The sequence below is a fragment of the Frieseomelitta varia genome, unplaced genomic scaffold (assembly GCF_011392965.1).
Source record: "Frieseomelitta varia isolate USP_RPSP 00005682 unplaced genomic scaffold, Fvar_1.2 scaffold_178, whole genome shotgun sequence".
In the NCBI taxonomy this organism is placed as follows: domain Eukaryota; kingdom Metazoa; phylum Arthropoda; class Insecta; order Hymenoptera; family Apidae; genus Frieseomelitta; species Frieseomelitta varia.
In genome coordinates, this window is record NW_025109505.1 from 357,870 (window position 1) to 379,719 (window position 21,850).

Consider the following 21,850-nt stretch of genomic DNA (forward strand, 5'->3'; position numbering starts at 1 on the left):
TGGAAATTGGCCATTTCTTTGTACACGTTCCTGTACGCTTGTGCATCCTCAAATTTCCCACGAACGTACAAACGTTCTACAGTTGAATCGTTTACGTGATATATCGCGAGAAAGTCTCCGGCTGTTTCAAATATTCGCGGTCTTTAAAGGCGGCAGTAGTTTGTCAGCAGTCGCCTGCAGGTGGCGGCAACGTAAGCACACAGACGCCAGAGAATCGTTGGTAGAGGCCCGTGTCCGACGAGTACGTTTTCTCAGCTTTCCCGTGTCACGGTGTCGCGAGCGCGTCTGTCGTTGGACGCTCGCGGTGTCCGTCGGTTTTTTTATCTAATCGGTGAAGGAAAATTCAATTCCGCGAGAGTGTGAGTATACCGGTGGTGGCGAGTGCTCGGGCCGAGACGTGTGCGCCGTTGCAGGCGATCGAAAGAAGTCGCCCGAGAAACGGCAAAGGAGAAGGAGAAGGAGAAGGAAGAAGAAGAAGAAGAAGAAGAGGAGGAGGAGGAGGAGGAGGAAGAGGAGGACGACGACGGAACGACCAGTCAGTCGACGGTGAGAGACGAGCCACGGGAACAGACAGAGAAAGAGAAAACGCATGTAAAGGGGGAACAGGGGATACGGAACGATCGCGATGGAGAGAGAGTGAGTCGGAACGAGGACGGAGCTAAACGACGGAAGAGAGAAGGTAGAAGTGTGTCGGGCCGCTACACATCGAGGAACGAGCAGGGAAATCTTGCGTTTCCTCTTCGTACAGTCGGATCGAAGGGGCAGAGGGTGTGCAGGCGGGTGGGGTGGTAAAAAGAGAGGAACGGGGAAGAGGAGACAGCTCGAAAAAGGTGGAGATAATCCAGCCGCGAAGGGTGTACGAGAGGAGAGCCGTCGCCGTGTTCTCTCTCCGGGAGGGAAAGAGTATCGTGTCGACAAACGAGAGAGTGCGAGAAAGAGACAGTGCGGTGTGCCGTGTGTAAACATACATCCTACTGGCGTGAGTGCGTGCGCGAGTGGCAATCACCGACGACTTAACCATCGCCGTTGCCGTTGTTGTCGTCGTCATCGTCGTCGTCGTCGTCGTCGTCATCGCAAATCGTCAAGATCGTATGTACGAAAGTACATGGTCGACGCATCTCTCCTTGCGACAAGAAGAGAAGAGGGAACGTTTAACTCGTAACTCGGGAGGAGGAGGGGAACAAACGTACGAAAATATCGTAACGGGGCAACTAACCCGGGGCCCGTGGTGTTTGACACGCGTATGAAACTTCACAAATGACAGTCAATCGGACGGACAGGGAAGTCGAGTGCTGGCTGGATTCGTCTGTCTAGCGAGCAAAGCGGTACGTGTAATTTTTATTCAACGGTACACTTAGTGGACTCCTCTCTTCTGTAAAAATGGCTCCTCACTCTTCCTTCCGTATAACACGCCGTACACTCCCACTTTCTAGTCTAGCATCCGTTTTTTTTAAGCAACCTCCGGCATTCCGCGTGAAATCCACTTGTCCTTCCACTATTTTCCCATCGAGAGTTTCTTACAAATTAAAGATGGTATTTTTGGAATCGAGAATTGTATTATCGCACATAAGTCACGGGTATAAGTAGAAAATTCTTGCAGGTGAAGCTTAATCTTGGGATAGAGATCATATTCCTAAACGAAATATCCTCCATTGACGTGTTACGTGATTCTTGTATGCCAGAATTTCCCCCGATCCTGTGCACAGGACTGAAAGTATAAGGTCGAACGTGATTCGTTTATAAACATTCGCGATCTATCCCGAGTACATATATACTTGCGCGATATAGCGCGCAGCCTGCATGCGATAAAACGTAATTGACAAGAGACGCTGACACCCGTGACGTAATTGACACTCCTCTATGTTGTGTATATTTTAAGGGACAACTTTTTGCATTTTCTGCGAGTCTAACACTCCGCCATGTTCATTCCATGTAGGTATATAACAAGAATACGACCTTGAAACGCGATTATTAGACGAACAATCGTCTAAAACTAGTTTCGAATGTTTTGCGCAAAGTTACGTGTCACGCATCTTCGACCCTGTCCGCCAATGTTCGAAAAAGTTGCACGATCGAAAGGTATACGTGCGTTTATACACTCTCGGTGTCATAGATCCTTCGTTATTTCCACTGTAACAGTATCTCTGGAAAAAACTCGACATATCTCGGACACCTACTTGAAATATTTGTGAAAGTATTTGCTCTGCACTCGTGTGTTGGAAAACTAGCGCAAAGTTATCGTAACAGAAACGGGCAACGGAGAGGTACGCAGGTATATCCGATCTCATTTTTGAGTCCAGTGTAACACAATGCAACATGTGTGATACGATAGAGTCAAAATATGTACTTTGATCGAGTAGGTCTGAACTAGAACGGTTCGGAAAGAGAGTGACCCAAAAAAGGAAAAAGAGAGAGAGAGAGAGAGGGGCCCTCGATATTATCGGCAGGTTAACGAACCAGGAGCTCTCTGAAATGTTAATGTCTTATTACGTCACGTTCGTTTACCGTGGTCAGAGAAAGGGGTCAAAGAGACGAAAGGGAAGGGAGGAGGAGGAAAAGAGTACGAGACGACTAAAAATGGCGTGGCACACTGTACACCATCGTCTCACGGATACAGATTACAGAATCTCTAATCGTGGTGGTGCCACGTTTAACTAGGACCAGGCGTCGTACGCTTCGCGTAATTGGCTATAGTTATCCCTGCTAGATTCTTGAAACTGACACGAGTTTCTGCGAGAAAATCTTTCCCGAAAGAAACGTGACAAAAAAAACATATCCACTTGAATTTTATTTCTTGCACGATTATTTGCAGTTTTATAAATAGAAGAAAGAAGTGTCCGTGTCTTACTCGCGTTCAATGAGAGAATAGATACATCTTGCTCGATAATCGAGTCGCAGTGTGTGGTCAGTTAACGCTTCGACAGTCCAGTTTTTTCCCCTCTTCGTTTAATTCTTTTCATTTCCCTTTGCGTATGTGCGTATAACGCGGAATGCATGCACGCACTTGGTCGCGTTGCACCCGTGAAATTGTCTCGCTCTACAGCGCCCCATAGTCGCGAGAGGAGAAACACTCTAATCGTTTCTAATTGTTCTCGGTTGAAGGACGAACAGCTAAAACAATAGGCAAGGATATTGGTAACCGTTTTATACAGCGAGAGTTATTAGACGCGTTTCCGTGCACGGCACAACCGCGGCATCTTTCGCGTGTCAAAGACCAAGAGGGAATCTCGGTAACGGGACGCGAGCACTACCTGTTACGCAGCCGCGGTGGTGCGTTTACATTACACATTACCACAGGTTATCGCCTCTTAAATCGCGAAAAATTCGCCAAGGGATTGCGTACGCGTGCACAACGACCGCCGTTCTTCTCCCCTCGCGCCATTGTGAAACATCGTTTTCGCGAAGGAACGTTGTGCAATCCGCACATTTTCGTCTCGCTTGCTTTCTTCCCTTTCTTCTCTCTCTCTCTCATACACACACACACACACTTTTCTTTTCGCTGGAAAGCGTTAACACGTGACCATCCGGCAGCGTAAAACGATGGTAAAACAGTTATCGATGAAATCGCGAAAATCGTCCGAGTCACGATAACGACTACGATGTCAGCTCGTTCTTTGTTGTTTGCGCGTGAAATGCAAAACGATCGGGTAGATAATTTCTATCGGAATCCGTACGTTATCTGGCAGTGAGAGGCACGATATACAGCTGATAATATATACAATGATGGGTGATAATGAAACAAATGAAAGAATGGTAACCGCGTTGTTTGTACACATGTCTACTTACATGTGAACGAGGCACACTTGGTGTAGCGCTCTTGCGCTATATGAAATCGAACGAACGATTAATTCACTCCTATTGCGTTGAGCAGAAGTAGGCAGAGCTTGTTGCTCGATTTGCTTGTTATTAACAGCGCGACTCGTGCGTGTCGTTCGTTGGCATTTCACTCGTCCCAGAGGCACATCGACGAAGAGGAAATTTATGGGAGGATCTCCCACGAATGACGACGACGACGACTTTAGGCTCAACGAGGGTCCCTGTCGTTGTTCCTCGTTGAGATCCGTCCGGGCAATGTTAACGAGCAGTGATCAGCGAAACTCGTTTCTCCTTTAAGAAATTGCAGGGTAATGAAATGTTTTTTTCTTACCCGACTTTCCAACGAATTGCCGTTTACTTGATTTCTAACTAACCGAGAAACCGGGAAATTGGATTACCGTGCCTTCGCTGGATCCGATCTTGTCTCGTTTAAATTGCAACGCTAAATATGCTGTCGTTTTCAGTCGATATTGCAACTAGTAGTACGAGATGATTCGAGATGAGATGAATTGTTAATTATTTAAATCATGATTTATTTTCGTTTCTTATCTCACTTTCTGACTTTAAACACATGTCGAATCATCCTGTATAGTTAATGAGCTGTAATTTATGAGATTAAATTAAATAGCCAGTTTTAAGCGAGCAATTAAATGACAAGATGAATTATCGGACAATTTTAAATTGATGCGCTTAAACGCGCATTGAAATACTCTTTGTGTAAGGTAACCGTGTGTGCGACATAAAATTTAACGACGCAGCTATTAAACGTGCAATTCGATGTTTTAAGTGAAAAATCATATTCGGCCGATAGATAGTAGGCACGACGAAGCGGCGTTATTTTGCAGATCTTCAGACGTAAATAGACGGCGTCCTTGCGGTGAAATTGACTCTACAAATCCTAATTGAATTACTCTGGATAATCCTGTGTGTGATTCCGTTTGCATGACCGGATTAAGCATCTCCGTTGCCACGTTTTTTTTTTTTTTTTTTTTTTTTTTAAATCCAATTTACCCGCGTTCATCATTATCTGTTTTCGGCGCGTGTCAGTACGTCGCAACTCAGTGGTTATCAACTTTATAAAATTCAGTCTGTCAATCTTATCATTATTTCGATTATTAGAGAATCATTCCCCATTTATTCCGATTTCAGAGAATCGTAGAATCAAGAATATTGGGAACACTGTTGTCTAATATGTAGTTAGCACTCGCATGGCGCTAGTTGTAGCCGTGTATGATCGTTGACCGCTCTACTTTGCACAACAATCTACCATTAATAACAACGACGAATCAGCAAATTACAGCAAGCTACAGATTACGCGGTGCTCGCTTTGTACGTTACCATTTCATAATTTTCGATTCGACAAAACTCGTCGAGTCATATCGGTGACACGATACTACTGCTCCGCGAAGGGAAAAGGAGAAAAAAAAGATCGGTCGATCGACCGCGAATCAATTGAAAGCACGGTCGTTTTATTTCATAATTCACTCGAACGTTGAACGGGAGTGTCTCTTTTTTTTCTTCTTCTTCTTTTCTTTTTCTCCCTTCTGCTCGAATCACCGATACGGTTGTCCTCGAGATAAACCAGTCGTGTGTCGTCGATTCGCGGAGGAATGCAGCGACCCGTGGTGTGTACACGAGTTTACACTTCCTCCAACATGTTACGCAACAACGTTGGCGCATTGATAACATAGTTTCCGAGTCGCGATGGGCGCGTGTCGGTCCCGTGTGCGCGGTGGATTTCGAGCGGGACACACCGTGAAAGTTTTATCTTTGGGTAGTTGATAGGCGGTCCCGCGGCTCGCAACTCCGAGCGCGGAACGGAACCAGGTCAACGGGCGAGCGCGGCGAGATATATACGCGTCGTGCGCAGGTGGACGATGATACTGGGGCGAATGTAAGGTTGTTATCGGGAAAACGTCAAGTCCAATCAGTCGCGGCGAGATATTTGGACGAATCGACGTATTGTAGGTTTTTCACGCCTACTTCTCGGCGAAAGGTTTCATAGCTGGCTGCACACAGCATCCGCCTCTATGTGTGTACGTATGTATGTATGTATGTATGTGTGCGTGCGTGCGTGCGTGTGTATATACATACTCTCGTTGGATCGTCGTTTCCCGTGTAACAATGCTGCCGTGTTCGAGTTCCGGAATATCGGCCGCTCGATAAGGTACAGGTAACCACTGATGAACGCGATAAAATTAATTAGGTACACGGTAATAGCGAGTTCCATAAGATATATACCCTTGAGTATTTCAAAGAGGAGAGGGACGTAGATAGGCTTTAAAGGGAGCACACGCTCCGACTGATCTTGTTTCGCTATTAGTGCACATTGCAGATATGATGTAATGACTCGTACAAGTTCTTCGAGTGTGAGACCTTTTTCACACTCCAATTGATGCGCGCTGTGTGTTCAGTTGCGTTTATATACGTTGTTATCCGGAATGATTGAGCCTGGTGAACAAAAAAGAAAAAGAATTTCCGGACTGGAATTTATACGTGGTTTGGTTAATCGCTTGGTAATTAAGTAATGGAGCGCAGATAAGGCAGGTTATTGGGTCAATCGAATCGTTTCCATTTTATAAGTTAAAACGTAGATAATATGATATGCATAGCCTTTGCATTAATTTCCAACTTTTTTTATCCTTTTCTCTCGATACTCCGGCCGATCGAAGGAACAAAGAAGATTCATGAATAATTTATTCCTTTGGCAATTGGAAGGATCCGGCAGTTCGAAGCGCAAAAATACCCGACCGGGATTTTATTTCCGCTCTTAAATCGTCCCGTCAATAATGACGCACATCGCCGAACGATACCGAACGATACCGAACGATGCTTCGAATCAATTACCAGGCAGGCCGATAGCCATTGTAAAACCATTTTCCGCATACCGTGCATTTTAATCGGGGCGAAACGGCTGCACCGTCTCTGGCCTCTCTGGTGTTGTGCCGAGCACGGTGGTAGAAATACACGCCGTGACAACTCGACCAAAAATAATGGTCGACTAACTTTGTAACCTAGACTGTCCGTCCTCTCGCCGGACGGTGAGGATCTAACTCGACTCGCTCCATACGCTACTCGCTTTTCTTAGAACCTTGGAGGCACTTTTGTCTGTCTCTGCCTCTGAGATTGCCCCGATCGGACAATACGAAGAAGTATTTTCTCTGGCACACATGTGCTCGCCACGGCTATCCGGTTGTTGCAAAGGAGAATCGAAAGGTCTGCGGTTACGAGGAACCAAGCTCCGTTCTCTGGCAATTCTAGCAGAAATCGAGAGAAACTGTTTGAATATGAAATCTTCGTATTGAATCTTGCTGGACACACATTATATATTATATCTATATATATATATATATATATATATTATAACTGAACTTGTTATCAATGCTATATATATATAGTTCACAATAAATGTGAATGGTGTATCTGTAATATGAGCAACAAAGGATCTTCAAATTCGCTTCCTGTGTTGTCTAGATCGTCTAATGCCAAGTTATTTATTACATTACAAAACCACACGTTGTTCTACGCGGTTTTAGAATTTTACGATTCTGTGATTTGTTGGATTATCTCGATCGTGATCTTGAATAATTTTACAACTATTCGATCCTTTCCTCGTTACGCAAAACGAAAAGTTACATCTGTTGGATTCCGTGTAATGGAGTCAACACGCTTACAATTTAGAAGAGTTTACTCCCTTACAGTCGTGGTCGTGTATGAAATAGGATGATATACAATGTCTTAGAATATGACGTATGTCTAATACTCTTAACGATATAGAATGTCTCTGTAATGATTTAGAATGTTTTATGAGAGAGAATGTCTCTAAAATATGTCCTTATATATATTTGGTTATCATCGTCAAATGGAAGGGGATGGAGCATAGATGACCAACTATTGGGTCTTACCCTTATGACTAACTATTCACAGTCCACTTTTATGTGGACTGTTGCTAGCTTATTGTCAGTATTTGCATTGATTCAATATTGTCCGGGTTGATCATCCAACACTTTAATTGTGCGAAATGTCCAAAAACCGGGCTCGTCTTTTTGCAATTCTCCCTGAATCGATATAAGGTCCTCCTCGCGTTGAATTATCGCCCTCTCTTATGTCACGGTATTATCAATCGACAATTACCGACCATCGTGTATCGTCAACCATTTAGTACGCGTCCGTCGACAATTCTCTTTTACGTCATTTATTCAGCGAACAAGTAAACAAGTCTGTTAAATCTCGAATCGATGAAACGATTCGAATCGCTGTGCTCGCAGGAAAGGATAAATTCATTTGTCACACACGTGCGAGGGATTCGCTTATGTAAGGTGAACACGTTAAAAGGACTACACACGTTATAGGAGCCGCCGTGTTATCACCATTTCGCGTTGCGACGCGTTCGTAATTCCTTCCGAATATCTTCGAGATTAGGAGAGACGACAAGAGGCACGCGGATCCGTGTGCTTGTTGATTGTTGCTGCGCGTGTAAAATTCGCAACGTTGCGCGTTTAATTTTAAACTAAATGGCGGTACTGGGGAACCGCGGTGGGGGCGGTTATCCCGTACGCGCGCGTCTTTGTTCATTCCTTTCATACTTCCGTGGCTTTCAAAGAAAATGTATTTTTGCGTCGGTTTCGTTCACGAAACGAGTCGCGTGTATCGTCGATGCTCCTCCTAAAGGCATCGTCTTCGTCGTCTGTTCGCTTTGACGTAGCGCACGCGGACATAGTCCTGACGTAAATGTGTTTCGTAGCGTGGCTGGCAGGAAAAGAAACCGGAACTAGCGTGACGCGTGTCCATTGACAGTCGGACAAATATTCGCGAATATCTGTTACGTGGTACCTTCTCCTTGACTGTCATCCACCATTCTTTTCGCTGCTAATAACGAAGCAAGATTAACAGGTCAGTTATTTTTAAGACACAGGGAATTCGTTTTAAAAAGCGCATCTTTTGTGCTTGATTCGTAGATATTTTCAGTCTGTGGACGTGGTTTTTGCTCTTCTTGCCTTTGAACGAAAGACAGGGATCGTTTGCATGTCCTTTTTTTCACCGTTCGAACGTACAAACGATTCGGATTTACACGTACGATATTTATGCGGTGATATTTTTACTAGTGGCCGTTTTATATATTCTGCACAAATAGAGCGCATCCTCTATAGATCGTGACTGTGCATTATTTACAGCTGATACACGTTGAGCTATTTTCCGTGGCAGCTGTGTGCATCGCAGTTATATATTGTAGGGCTTAAGCGTTGCAACAGAATCATTATGTAAATCTAGATGATTTGTAACAGTTGGTTATATATTCTCGGTATTCGATTAGCGCGCACACGTTCAGAAAAAGAAAACGCACGAAATGTGCGATACGCAATATGCGAAGAAACAAAATATCATAACAGGGAGTAGAGATATGCAAATATGCATCGTAAGAATTTCATCCAAGGCCGTTCTTTCGACACTTGGCGATCCTCTGTCTGATTCCCACGTTCGCAAAGATAACCTGCGAAGCGAAACCTGCTACCTGTTTCGTTCGCTCTGTCGAACTTACCCGTCGCGTTACAAATTTTTTTTTTTTTTTTTTACATGATTTATCAACGATTCAATTTTAGCGAAATCGCGGCCATTGAGACTTAAGCCTCGGGATCGGCGCGGTAAATTATTCAAGCCCTCTCTTCGTTGGAGCGACGAGGAGAGCAACTGGTTCTCTCCGGCGTGTGTTTTGTACAGAGTAACGAACGATAAGAAAGGCAATTTCGCGTGCTCGCTGAAACAATCGTGATCGCAAATTGGAATCGGTACGTGACCGCTTCCAGCTGGAGAAGCCACCGTGGAAACGCTTTTTGCCGATCGATCGAGGTTGGTTCCTCGTCGATCGTGGCCCGCTTAATTATTACTTCTTCCAACCCTAACTTCTAAAAATAATCGCCGACCCTCTTTTTCCCGATCCGTGAAACCCGTTGCACTGGAAAACGGTCGACCAGAAAGAGAGAGGGAGGAACGATCGATCGTTTTTGCAACGGTAAAGTCAAATGCCGTTTTCGGTGTTCCGGGAAGGGACGCCGGAAGCCAGACCTTTATGCACGTTACGGTGAGTAGGATAACGTTTAGCCGCGATAAAAGCTAAGAAAACGTCGGTCAGAATGGCACTTTCAGCCATATATACTACCGTACGTTTTTCACCGGTAGGGAAAGGACGGGCAAAACATTCCAAAGTCTAAGCGACAGACGACAGTGGAACAAAGATGTTGTGGAGGTTTCACAGCGTCCACTTCCACTTCCAAACAAGGGACGTGCATATTTCTCTACGCTTCGCTCTCGTTGTAAACGTACCCTAAAACCCCAACGCCACTCCCATAGACAAGAAACACAGTGCAAAAGTGAGAGTAACCCCATACACGCGCGCGCGCACGATTACTGACTACCTTGAGGCTGATCCTCTCCGCGTCCAGTGGGCGTTGAAATTTATTTTCCATATAAGGCGGACAATCGGTTCGTTGTGTCACTTACGGACGCGATGCACGTGTGTGCACGGTTGCTATTGCAGTCGCGGTGCTCGAATTGTTTCGCCGGACAACGGCTAGTACTTGCCGCGATTTGCCAGAGTGTTGGACACGAACCCAACCTTTGTAAATGGTGGGAACGTTCGTTACGTTTGCCTTTTCGTTTGAAACGGGGGAAATAAATTCATTATGCTTGCTCTACGTTCGATTAGCTGGGAAACGGTTTTATGAAGTTCTAAGCACTATCTAGGATATTTAAGCAATTATTGTGACAGATGTTTAGGTCTTTTTGTACAATTATATTTATTTGTTTACGATTATATTCGATTGAAGAAATAGAACGTAAATGGAGACTCGTTCTCGTAGCGAATAATTTAAACACACATTAGAAATCTCGAGATTGTACGAAAGCAGACAGCTCGTCGAGAGTGTAGCTTGATTTATAACCAAACGTTTAAAAAAAAACGTTACGGCAAAAGGAGGATCTGGCTACGGTTTTCTGGAAATCTTCTGGTAAGAGGACTGTGCTTGAGTGCGTTCAGCACTTACCTCGAAACTTTCGAGTCGGGAAGATGTTAAGTTTCATAGAAGCAACCTCGTAGCGATTTCTAAATGCACGAAAGCTTGTTCGAGAGACGTCTCGATCGTCATTTAAATCAGTCTGAACAAATTTGTTTTTTCAAAGGTCTTGATTTTTCATTAGTGAAATCACAAGCTGCCACAAGCAGTCTGCATTTTTCTATTTCAAGGTATGAACTTTTAACATTAAACGAAAAGACGTAAAAATAGTTGCGAAACGCGCGATATATAGAGCGGAAAAATCGCCGCTTTCTGAATCTTTTTTTTTTTTTTATCAAATATCAGAGAACAAAGGCCTACCGTTTAATGTGTACTTGAAACGTCAACAATAATAATAACGATCCCTATCTGTTTCGCCATGATCACCAGCCAAAAATTGGACCGATTAACTATCCTCTACGTTATCTGATTAGATTACGTTTGTTATGCCCGTGATAAACCGGATAATATTTATCCAACTCGGGGGGAACTATAAAAATAGATTTTTATCTATCTCGCATGCCTATCAAACCTGAATTGAAGTATCAATAAGAACAGCATTTTTTTCAGTATCATCCGCGCTGATTCGCTAGAAGTCACTGATTTACGCTAGAACTCGAGCAGAAGTTTCTGCGAAATTTTCGTGCCCTTAAATCCTCCTACGAATGTATAAAAATCCACAGTCCACTCGTTCATCAATCCCCCGGTACCACCGTCCTCCTCACGTGAACCGCTATCCAAACCAAAGGGTTCCCATCGGCGTTACACCTCCGCGAACATGCTGAAAACGGAGTAAGTCTCGCCGTGGCGCGATCCGATCGGCAATTTACGGCTGTTTCCCTGTTTCAGCGACACGAGATGCATCGGCGAGTGGGCTACAGCAACTACGATGGCAAGATCGCCGGCCTGTACGACCTGGAGGAGACGCTTGGCCGCGGTCATTTTGCCGTCGTGAAGCTCGCCCGGCATGTTTTCACCGGCGAGAAGGTCGCTGTGAAGGTCATCGACAAGAGCAAACTTGACGAGGTCTCGAGAGCGCACCTCTTTCAGGAGGTGAGCACATAGACGATATGGTGGCATTCATTTTCTCTCTCTCTCTCGTCTTTTTTTCCTTTTCATTCTCGTCGCGTGTCTCGTCGACGAGGGCGACCGCGTATATCCTTCATCCCTTTGTTCCTGGTCCCCCCCTCGTGTGCATCGCGTGAATAGGAATATGTCGAGCACAAAGCGGGTCGCGAAGGAAATGGAAACGCGCGCTAATCTCTTCCTTCTTTCCGTTTGCTCGCTCAATAGCCGTGCATCGCGTATCGTGCCTCGAGAGCACGAGGTTTTTACTGCAGCCCTCCTCTCTCTAGCCTTTCTTTCAGGGCTTTGCTTCTTTCGTCTAACGATCTTCCCGCGGATGTACCATCTCTCGAATAGATTTTCGGTAGAGCAGAGAGGTAGAGAGTGGTAATTTGGAATTAATTAGAAGCTCTAGCCTAGCAGCGAAGCCTTTGATTAGCACTGGAGAGCGTTGCCGGTGGTAGTCGGCGTACGTTTGAAAGGTTCGGGTGAATTCTACTCGGAGGAGTAAATGTCGAAAGTCGTGAAAGCCAGAGGGTTTACGGTAGACCTCCATTTATCGAAATTTGTTGCCAGTGGCTGATTGAACGAAGTATTGTTCGTTAAAACTTAGGTGAACGCAAAGCCCTCTTTACTTGAGAAGTCGTGAGTAATGGAGAGAATCTCTGTCCTCTTAAATTGCTGTATAAACATCTTTCAACTTTCAATTCAAAAGCAATTTCTAAATTTTCTTACTTGATGTTTCCAAGGTGTTCGAAATAATAAAGTCATAAAGTCTAAGATGACAAAACTTTTCTTCCTTGTCATTAACATCGATTAACGTACACAATTATAAAATTTTGGTCCAACGTCGCCGAAATCGGGCAGTGTCGTAGCAGAATCTGTAATTCTTCGCCTTTTTCATCGAAGCAGCTTCCTACGATCACGTCGTTCCGCGACATTCAGCGTTAAATATTAACGACCGATTGCGCAAGATCCGGCCGACGGTGTCGCGTAGGAAATATCCTACGATCCGCTTCGAACTTGTAGATCTCGTTAAGGTCAACGAGATAATGACACGAGGGGGAAGGAGAGAAAGGGTCGTTGACCAGCGTTGTTGGGTACGAGGGCAAACGTCAAACATCATCGTCGATGTGCGTATCGCGATCATCCGTTTCGTTTCTCCGTTTCACAGGTGAGATGCATGAAGCTGGTGCAACATCCGAACGTGGTCAGGCTTTACGAGGTGATAGACACCCAGACGAAGCTCTATTTGATCCTGGAGCTCGGAGATGGCGGCGACCTCTACGATTACATCATGAGACACGACAGCGGACTCAGCGAGGAGGTATATACTCGATCATTTGAACCTATTGCGTGTAATGATCCTGCTCTGCCGGGAAAGACCCGAGTCAATTTACACGCGTTGCGTTCGTGCAGCAGTTCTTCTTACGCAGTTTCTTGTTTTATCTACGTATGTGTGTGTATGTACGCGCTACATTTCCTTTTACTTGTTTTAACGAAGGTTCGATCGATCAGTTACAAATCGTTTTCTCTCGATTTTCGAAGAATTTAATCAAAATTTATTCCTCGCTCAAAAGTATCGCGCACCATTCGCTCGAGATTAATCGTTAATACTTGTCAGCTTTTAACTCCATCTTCAGTTCTATTAACAACAATTATACCATTGATTAGAGTGTACTTATCATGCACCACTTGTCAATCACGAGCGAATCTATTAATCATCGTATACCATAGACGGGGAACGTTTTCTCCACTCGTTACTGGAAATGCCGCAGGAAATGTGTCACGAATATTTGCGTCAGCGAATAGCGATAGATAGCGTTTCATTCACACCGATTTTTACGGATGCGGAGAATACCCTCGATCTGTTGTTGCGTTTTCGACATGGTCGATGAAACATCAAGGTGGCCGTTGCTCTCTCAAGGTAGCCGCTGATAATACTTTTCAATTTATCACACAGGTGGCCAGAACGTACTTCCGGCAAATAGTCAGAGCCATATCGTATTGCCATCGATTGCACGTGGTGCACAGGGACCTGAAACCCGAGAACGTGGTGTTCTTCGAGAAACTCGGCACCGTGAAGCTCACCGACTTCGGATTTAGCAATAGGTTCTGCCCTGGCCAGAAGCTCGAAACTTCCTGCGGATCCCTGGCGTATTCGGCGCCGGAAATCCTACTTGGCGATAGTTACGATGCTCCTGCCGTCGGTGAGTCGCACGAGATCCTCCACTCGTTTCGAAGTACGAATGGAATACACAAAGTGTATCCACACGAGACTTTGAGAATTTCCAACGTACAACTTTTTACATGTACATAGATATATCGTACGCCCTCTACTTCGTCTGTGGTATTCATCGTTGAAATTCGGCTTTTTAGATGTTTGGTCACTAGGCGTAATTTTGTACATGCTAGTATGCGGCCAAGCGCCTTTCCAAGAGGCAAACGACAGCGAAACCTTGACGATGATCATGGATTGCAAGTACTCGATACCGCCGCACGTATCCGAGGGCTGCAAGCGTCTGATCGCGAGGATGCTCGTCAGGGAGCCAGAGGGCAGAGCGACGCTCGAGGAGATAGCGGCTGATCCGTGGTTGGCCATTGGGCCAGATTCGGATTCGATGGAAGCGTTGCCCCTGGTCTCCAGGCAACAGGTGTCCGACGATCATCACAATCACATCATCACCAAGATGGTCAACGGGAATATCGCCACCAAAGAAGAAATATTGGAGTAAGAATGCTTGTCAAACGTGTACATCAAATCGTCTGTGTAATTTTCAATAAACTCATTCGGTGACACTCGATACGAAATTGTTCTTTATTAATTTAATGGCAGAGCCCTCGACAAGAACGAGTACAATCACATAACGGCGACGTACTTCCTGCTGGCGGAAAGGAAGTTGCGGGCCCATCGTCAGGAGCTAATGCAAAATACTCGTCCGGAAATCCTCGAAGTCTCAGTCAGGTATACAAAATTCGTTCATAGAGAGACAGCTAAGTATAAAAGACGTTAAGTATATATCAATTGTCTACACATATAAGCGTCGATTATTTTCAGCCGGCAAGATGACGCGGCCGCTAACATACGTGCCGACCAAAATTCATTGAGCACGATCAACCAATCGTTGTTGAGCGTGCCACGAACGCCAGGTGACGTGTCTCAAGTACGTATTCAGTGATTCCTTTTCCAACAAACTTGTACTTCGTATAAATACAAGTCGTATTTAATGAATTGATCCAACGACTAGATCGCACTTATGTAAAATGCATTTATATAAAATTTAAAAATGCACAACGTAACAGTGGAATTTCTAGGGGGGAAAAAAGACTTTATTCTTCATTTCAGAACGTTCGAACGCGAAAGTGCAGCATCGTCCAAGAGGAGGAGGACGAGGACGACGTGTCCTCGTGTTCAGGACGCGACGAGCGCGGCAGCAATTCCACGTTGAACTCGTTCAATCGTCGAGGCTCTCGATCAGAGGGTAAACTGTCGCACATCCTGCAGGAGAGGCTGTCCCAGCTTCCAGAGAAAACGAGCCACAAGCCCATGTCGTCGCAGCGAAATTCGCAGAAGGACATCAACGTGGTTTCTGCGGTCGCAGAGGGAGAGGAGCGACTGAAGTCTTCTAGTCCAAAGAGTGGGAACAGCGATTCCTCCTTGCCTGTCCAGACAGCGGTCAGGCCTCAAGTAGGGAATCAGCAAGTACCTGCAGCAACGATGCTCGATCCCACCAGCCAGGAGAACCTGAAGAACCGTTTCGACGACGGATCGTCGCCTGTCTGGTCGAGGAGAGGGTCCTCGGAGAACAGGCCGAAATCGGTGTCCGACTGCTTAAAATCGATGGGGCCTGTTCCGACGAACAAATGGAGGATGGGATCGCAACATCGATCCTCCGCCTCGTCGTTGGACTCCTCATCGGCGATAGGCCCGTCGAAACTGTCCGAGACCAGCGCGACCACCACCATTCTCACGGAATCGTCCACAGTGTCCATTCCTTTGCGACCTTTGAGCGGACTAAGCGACAGTCTATCGTTGACGCCAAAATACAAGACCATGCCCTCGCCAGGAAGCACTGGCTCCACGTCCACGCCTCTGAACGAAATCTTGGAAGACGGAGATGCGTTGCCAGTGTCTGGTAGCGAGAGCAGCGGCTCCAAGTGCCGAGTGGTTAGGAGAACGGGGTACGAACAGAGGAAGAGCAAGTTCCACAAGACGCGCACAACTTCTTGCTCGAGTTCAGACGCTAGTGACGATGACAGCGAGAGCAGGAAGAAAAGGGCGCATAAGTTGAGCACCTCCGCGAGCAAGTCGATGTCTTCTAGACGCGATAGTCACGATGATTCCAGTGACTCGCAGGATCCTGGCGGCAGCGGCGGAGGTGGTGAAGGAGGAGGAGGCGGAGGAGGCGTGGGTAACGGAGAACACACAACAGAGACACCGTCGAGCGAAACTAGCCGAAAAGATCACGGAAGCAACACGAGCACAACGACGACGACGACTACGACAACGGGGGGAAGGCATAGGTGCTCGGAAAGTCAGGTGATATTCGGCAGGAGGCATCGTGCCGGCAGGAGAAGAACCGGAGAAACTCGACTGCGCGAGAGTCAATCGTTGAATCGCATTACGGAAGTTCAGGAAGCAGAAGGTCCTTCGTCCTGTCACAATTATTGCCACGCGTCTCGCAACTCGGCCGTTCTAGGCGTTCAAAGTATGTCCTCGTCTTCGTCGTCGGTGTCTCAGAGCAGTACAGGTTCGCACGGACTTCCGCAAACGTTGTCCCAAGCAGCGGCGACTGTTCAGAAAGCCAAAGGTTTTGGCGCGAGGCTTCTGCAAAGTTGGTCCCTCAGCACTGGCAAGTCCTCGCTGTCCCAGCCGTCGAACAAACAAACCAACTGCAACCCGAACGGCGGCAGATGTACCAGACAGGAGACGCAACGAAACACGTGTCAGAGGATCGAGATGTGCGACGAGAGGGAATTGAACGGTGGCTCGGTCAATCAAATGCCGTCCAACGACAAGGAGAACAGGAACGGGTCGATGAATAGAAACGACTGCAAGAACAGGAAGATCCGGTTGCTCAGTCGGTACTTCGCCGTGCATAAAAAACTGTGCGTACCTTTGCCGGGATTGTTTGGCAAGGGGCGTCTGTACAAGGCTCGGTCTTGCGGCAGCATCGCCCGGGATCGTGTGAGTCCGCCGTCACCGAAATCCATGTTGTTCTGCGCGACAGCGGACGATAAGTGGCGAGATCGTCGACAGTGGTGCGACGCGAAGCACCAGCATCGTGGCAGCGACGGGGATATTAACCAGAATTTGGGCCTGTCGCATTTGGTACAGGAAAGCGTTGTGGGAAAAGGGTGTGGCGCGTTGCCTACCGTTTGTCACATTCACTTGGGCGACGCGTCCAAGTGTTGCAGCCTCTGTTGATGAATCCGCACGGTGAATAAATCGATACACAAACGACGATGGACATCGACGAAGACACCGGTGAGTCGCGCGTAACTTTAATCCGGAGTCGTCGAAACGATGGTCCGTGCGACCGTGAAGAACGAGTCGTCGCTGTTTCGTCGACGAGTAATGATCACTGGCGACCCAGGAAGCGAAGAGACGCGATTATCACGAAGTGCAATCAATTTCGTGACGGTCGTTTCGCGTGCACGGAGGAGGAAAATTAAGAGGAGGAGAGAAAGAAAAAGATGGCGAAAGGAAAGGCACGCAAGACGGCGCGGTACGACGCGTTTGAACAGAAGACAAGGAGGATTTTCTGTACGCGACGCGTTGTGGTGATCGTTAACAACCACGACCTCTCAGCCGATTACGCAGCTCGCGTTTATAATGGTCAATGTATTCGATCGATCACGTCATTGTCCCCTCCACCAGGCCGATGCTACACCGGCAGAAAACCCGATCCTGTAACCTTTTGAACGTGACGCGTAGCCGGGAGAAAGACCAGAATAATGTTAAGGGTCGTGTCGAGAGGGAGAGCGCGTTATCGATCATTCGCTCTGCGGGAAGTGTATCTAGTCCGTGTGAACAAATCTATATTAAATATTGCAGAGTTTATTATTATTATTGATATTTTATTATTATTATTATTATTATTATTATTATTATTATTATTATTACTATGATTATTAATATTATCGTCATTTTCTTAATTATTATAACGCGCAGACATCGATCGAATCGCAAAAAAGGAAACTTATCCAAACTTGCAGAATATTGAAATTTCTCGCTACCACGGATTATCTTCCTCTATGTTTCCCCTTTATTTATCTGCCTAACCCACCCTTCTCCCCTTCTCATACTCTTTAAACACTGTTCCTCGCGAGAATCGCGGTTACCGTACCATATTTTCGTATGTGTGACAAAGTAGCATGCGTTCGTGTAGCTCGCTGCGAAAGACGAGTGGATTTTGCGTTTCCTTCCTCCTCTCCAAAGGAGAAGACAAACCAGCGAGACCACGTTTATACATAACACGCTAATCGATTAGACTTACGTATCGTCTCGATCAAAGAACGTACTGTGCGGTGCTACGTGCGAACATCTCACTCGACGAGGAAGAAACATCAAGACCGCTGCTGTTCCGCGACTGGTTCTAGGGGATGAATACTGCTATTGCTCGGAACATTAAAAATGAAACAATGGGAATTCTCAAAGGTAGAGGTATCGACTTTTTCAGGAGAGAAGTTCAGAAGAAAGTTCAGATACGAAATGTTCGTGATCTACAGTTTATCATACAGTTTATTTATAGAATCAACGAGCGTGAAAAGCGAAACAAGTTCGATAAAAGAAAAGTTGCTTCAACTATGCAACTAATTCACAAAGGCACAAGAGTAGTAGACGCCTGTCAAGCCAAGGAAAGAAAAAAAGAGGACGAAGCTTCGAGAAATCCAATATCTTTGTTCCTACTTGAAGTTAAGGAAGAGCTGCTCTTCAAAAAGACTCATCGTTCAGATATACTCAAGCGACAATATAATAACGCTTTGAAAAACCCTACGAACCACGGACCATCGATATAAATCCCCTAGGACAGAACTCTGTAACGGAACGATTGGCGCGATGTTTCGTTTCTGTCGTCTAGTTACGAGAGACGATCTTCTTCGCCATTCGAAGCAATTGGCAGCGAGTATCAGCGCGCGCCTCACACTTCACCGTCTTCATCTTCAACGTCATCGTCATCGTCGTAGTCGTCGTCGTTGCCGAATGCGCGCGTTCTTTTCGTTGGAGAACGCAGTATAATCGATATCACGCTGCTCTGTGAAACGGGACAACCTGAGACAAAACAGGAATTACCGAGTGCTAATCTAGAAACTACTGTTTGTCCATGACAAAGCACGCTCCTTTCCCGCGTCGATCGATAACGTTGAAAACTAGGTCGGAAGGAACTCGGTGAACTCTTGTGGAATTCGACGGATCGTAATTGCCTTCAAGATCGAACGCGAGTCATTCGGCAGAACTCTCGCTGAATCCGAGCGATTCTACGTGCACACGCTTTTCATCCTCTTTTTTATATATATATATGTGTGTGTGTCGCTACGATCGAGGGTATGCCACATTAGACATTTGAAGATCGAATTTTAAATTTATTTTCTGAACAGTTCAGTTTGATGATTTCGTGAACTTTTCATTGCGAAAAATAATACGTAATGTTTCTAAAATATTTGACGTCTTGGGGATTCATTGATACTGCTCGCGTATCAGTTCCACTTCACATTCTCAAGAAAAGAGTTTGTAGTTACGTAGCAACTGTTGAATAGCTGTTTGTCCTAGGTATAGTTGTGAATCACTGTTTGCATTCTCACTGTACTATTACGTATTATGTCATTGGTGATACTCCGAACACATATCTATGACGTGACGTCAATAGTGTTTTTTTTTTTTTCAAATAGAGAATCGGTCGAATCATTCGATTCTATTTTAGCGTGTTCGAGGAACCAGCTTTTTGTTAAAAAATATGCTGTATGCGTATGACATTGTGTAACAATTGTCCGTTGACACGACACAATGCTATTTCTCCTGTATATTCGTAAATTTAGAGTCGAAATCGAGTATCACAACTGGGACCACGTCGCCGCAGTCCAGAATTCGTCTCATTGCTTTCGTAGATTAAAACGTAGAATGATTAGAGTAGAGACAATAGAGACACGCAATTGCATGTAACGTTCCTTGAATGTACTATACTTACATTTTTACAATCTTCAAAATTACAATCCTGAGAATTAATGACGCGAGAGTATCGACATTTACTAGTATCAATGAATTTATTTTTTTTTTCTTACCTGTACTTTACGTATATGTTATTAAGATCTCGTTAAGGCAAGCAATTGGTTGTTAAATTTTATAACGATACGTGTTAAATTCGACTCTTCAGATCCTGACAGTGGCGGCCTCGTCAATAGCGTGAAGTTCCATGTTTCCTGAGTAGGCCAAGAGCGTTCGTATGTACCTAAACCGTGCATCAGGTGTATGAAATTCACGCATAAACTGTATGTACCGAGCCAGATGTTTTTTAGTGTAATAGAATTTATTTATTATATATCCTGTAAAAAAAGAGAGAGAGAACGCAAGAGAGAAAGAGAGAGAGAGCGAGAGACGATCCTTTCCAATCGTCACTGCCGACGATCGTCGAGACCCCCCTTTTTCGCTTTATTCCTCATTGTAACACTTCTCTCATCCTCGTGTCGTCGCCTCGGGAACGAGATCGTTTGCTTCCTCCATAAAGACTGAGCAAATTGTACAATAAATTTCCATAATTGCTTGGATTGCCCTGTGTGTCGTACGATGACGATGACTCGACGAGACCAAAAAAGAAAAAAATGTAGAAAAGAAAACGAATTCTACTCGAATTAATGCCTCGAGTAATCTCACTGTTCTTCGGTGCACCTTGTCACGGGTGAGCTGTTGGTTGAAAAAAAAAAAAAAGAAAAAAAAAAGATGAATAGTACTAACAATAATAATAATAATAATTTACACTCAACGAATTTGTTCATCGTTCGTTTCGAGTCCCAACGAATCGCGACCAAGGTGTAAACGGGCATTAAGATTATTTCCGTTCAATGGAAATTTAAAAAAATGGAAGAAAAAGAGAAGAGAGTGTGCGTGTGCGTGCGTGTGAGTGTGAGTGAATGAGTGAGTGAGAGGAAGAAGAAGAGAGAGAGCAGAAAAACCATGACGCGCGAATTTTGCTATTTAGCTGTAGAGCTACGCGGAATCAGAGTGACGTGCTTCGTTGCCGGGCATTATGGAGTCACGGTGGTGAATTCAAGCTTGACCAATTACACATGTATTACACTCACACACGTATACACTCTTTCCCTTTGGAACTACAATCGTAGAATTGTACGCCGTGTGTCCGTTCGGTTCGATCACTTTCTAACGCGTTATTAGAGGTACCTTTGCAAACACGTGAAAAAAAAAATTTGAAAAAGGGAGAGGAAAAAAAAACGAAAAAAAAAAGTATTAAAATAAAAATCGTTGAATATATGCCTGCAGCTGCAAGTAACTTAGCGAAGCGTTGCAATTCTTGCAAATTGACGAAACTTCCTGCGCGACGCTGGATGTTGTCCTAAACGGATGCTCTATCTATGATAAATAAGAGATATTTTTTGTGTTGTAAATGAATCCATTTAGCGGCGCGTTGTAAGAAAAGAAAAGAGAAAGGGAGAGAGAGAGAGAGAGAGAGAAAGAGAGGAAAAGAAAGAATAAAATTGACCAAAAGAGAAATGAGATAACGAGGATTCGGTTGAAAGTGGTGTTGCCATCGAGGAAATATCGCTTCGTGCAAAGTTTAACGAAGTTATTTCCGCGTTAATTCTCGTTCGCTAGTCCCGTCGAAGTTGTCCCTGCGGACAACGGTTACGCATAGAGTACAATTGTCCCTGTGGTGATTTTTGTATAAGTGAAGAAAAATATCCCC

The 21,850-nt window shown here is 45.2% G+C and overlaps 1 protein-coding gene across 3 annotated transcripts; it reads left to right on the forward strand.

Moving 5' to 3' along the window:
* The first annotated feature begins 22 nt into the window (after positions 1 to 22).
* LOC122538804 (SNF-related serine/threonine-protein kinase) lies at positions 23 to 20,869 on the forward strand. 3 transcript variants are annotated; one of them, XM_043673186.1, is made up of 8 exons: positions 23 to 1,325; positions 11,715 to 11,918; positions 13,105 to 13,257; positions 13,894 to 14,140; positions 14,346 to 14,661; positions 14,767 to 14,895; positions 14,989 to 15,094; positions 15,277 to 20,869. In XM_043673186.1, exons 2-8 carry the CDS (start codon positions 11,724 to 11,726, stop codon positions 17,356 to 17,358), a joined length of 3,228 nt encoding a protein of 1,075 aa, XP_043529121.1. In that variant the 5' UTR covers positions 23 to 1,325; positions 11,715 to 11,723; the 3' UTR covers positions 17,359 to 20,869. The 3 variants fall into 3 exon arrangements, with proteins under 3 accessions (XP_043529121.1, XP_043529119.1, XP_043529120.1); XM_043673184.1 differs by having other exon boundaries at positions 25 to 1,325; positions 14,310 to 14,661; XM_043673185.1 differs by lacking the exon at positions 23 to 1,325 and adding an exon at positions 8,394 to 8,709 and having other exon boundaries at positions 14,310 to 14,661.
* Positions 20,870 to 21,850: the final 981 nt, after the last annotated feature.

Excerpts from the sequence above, each read along its gene's own strand:
- LOC122538804 (XM_043673184.1), top strand. The coding sequence starts at position 11,724 with ATGCATCGGCGAGTGGGCTACAGCAACTACGATGGCAAGATCGCCGGC. Across the intron at positions 11,919-13,104 it reads GAGCGCACCTCTTTCAGGAG|GTGAGATGCATGAAGCTGGT; the intron begins GTGAGCACATAG and ends TCCGTTTCACAG. Across the intron at positions 13,258-13,893 it reads ACAGCGGACTCAGCGAGGAG|GTGGCCAGAACGTACTTCCG; the intron begins GTATATACTCGA and ends TTTATCACACAG.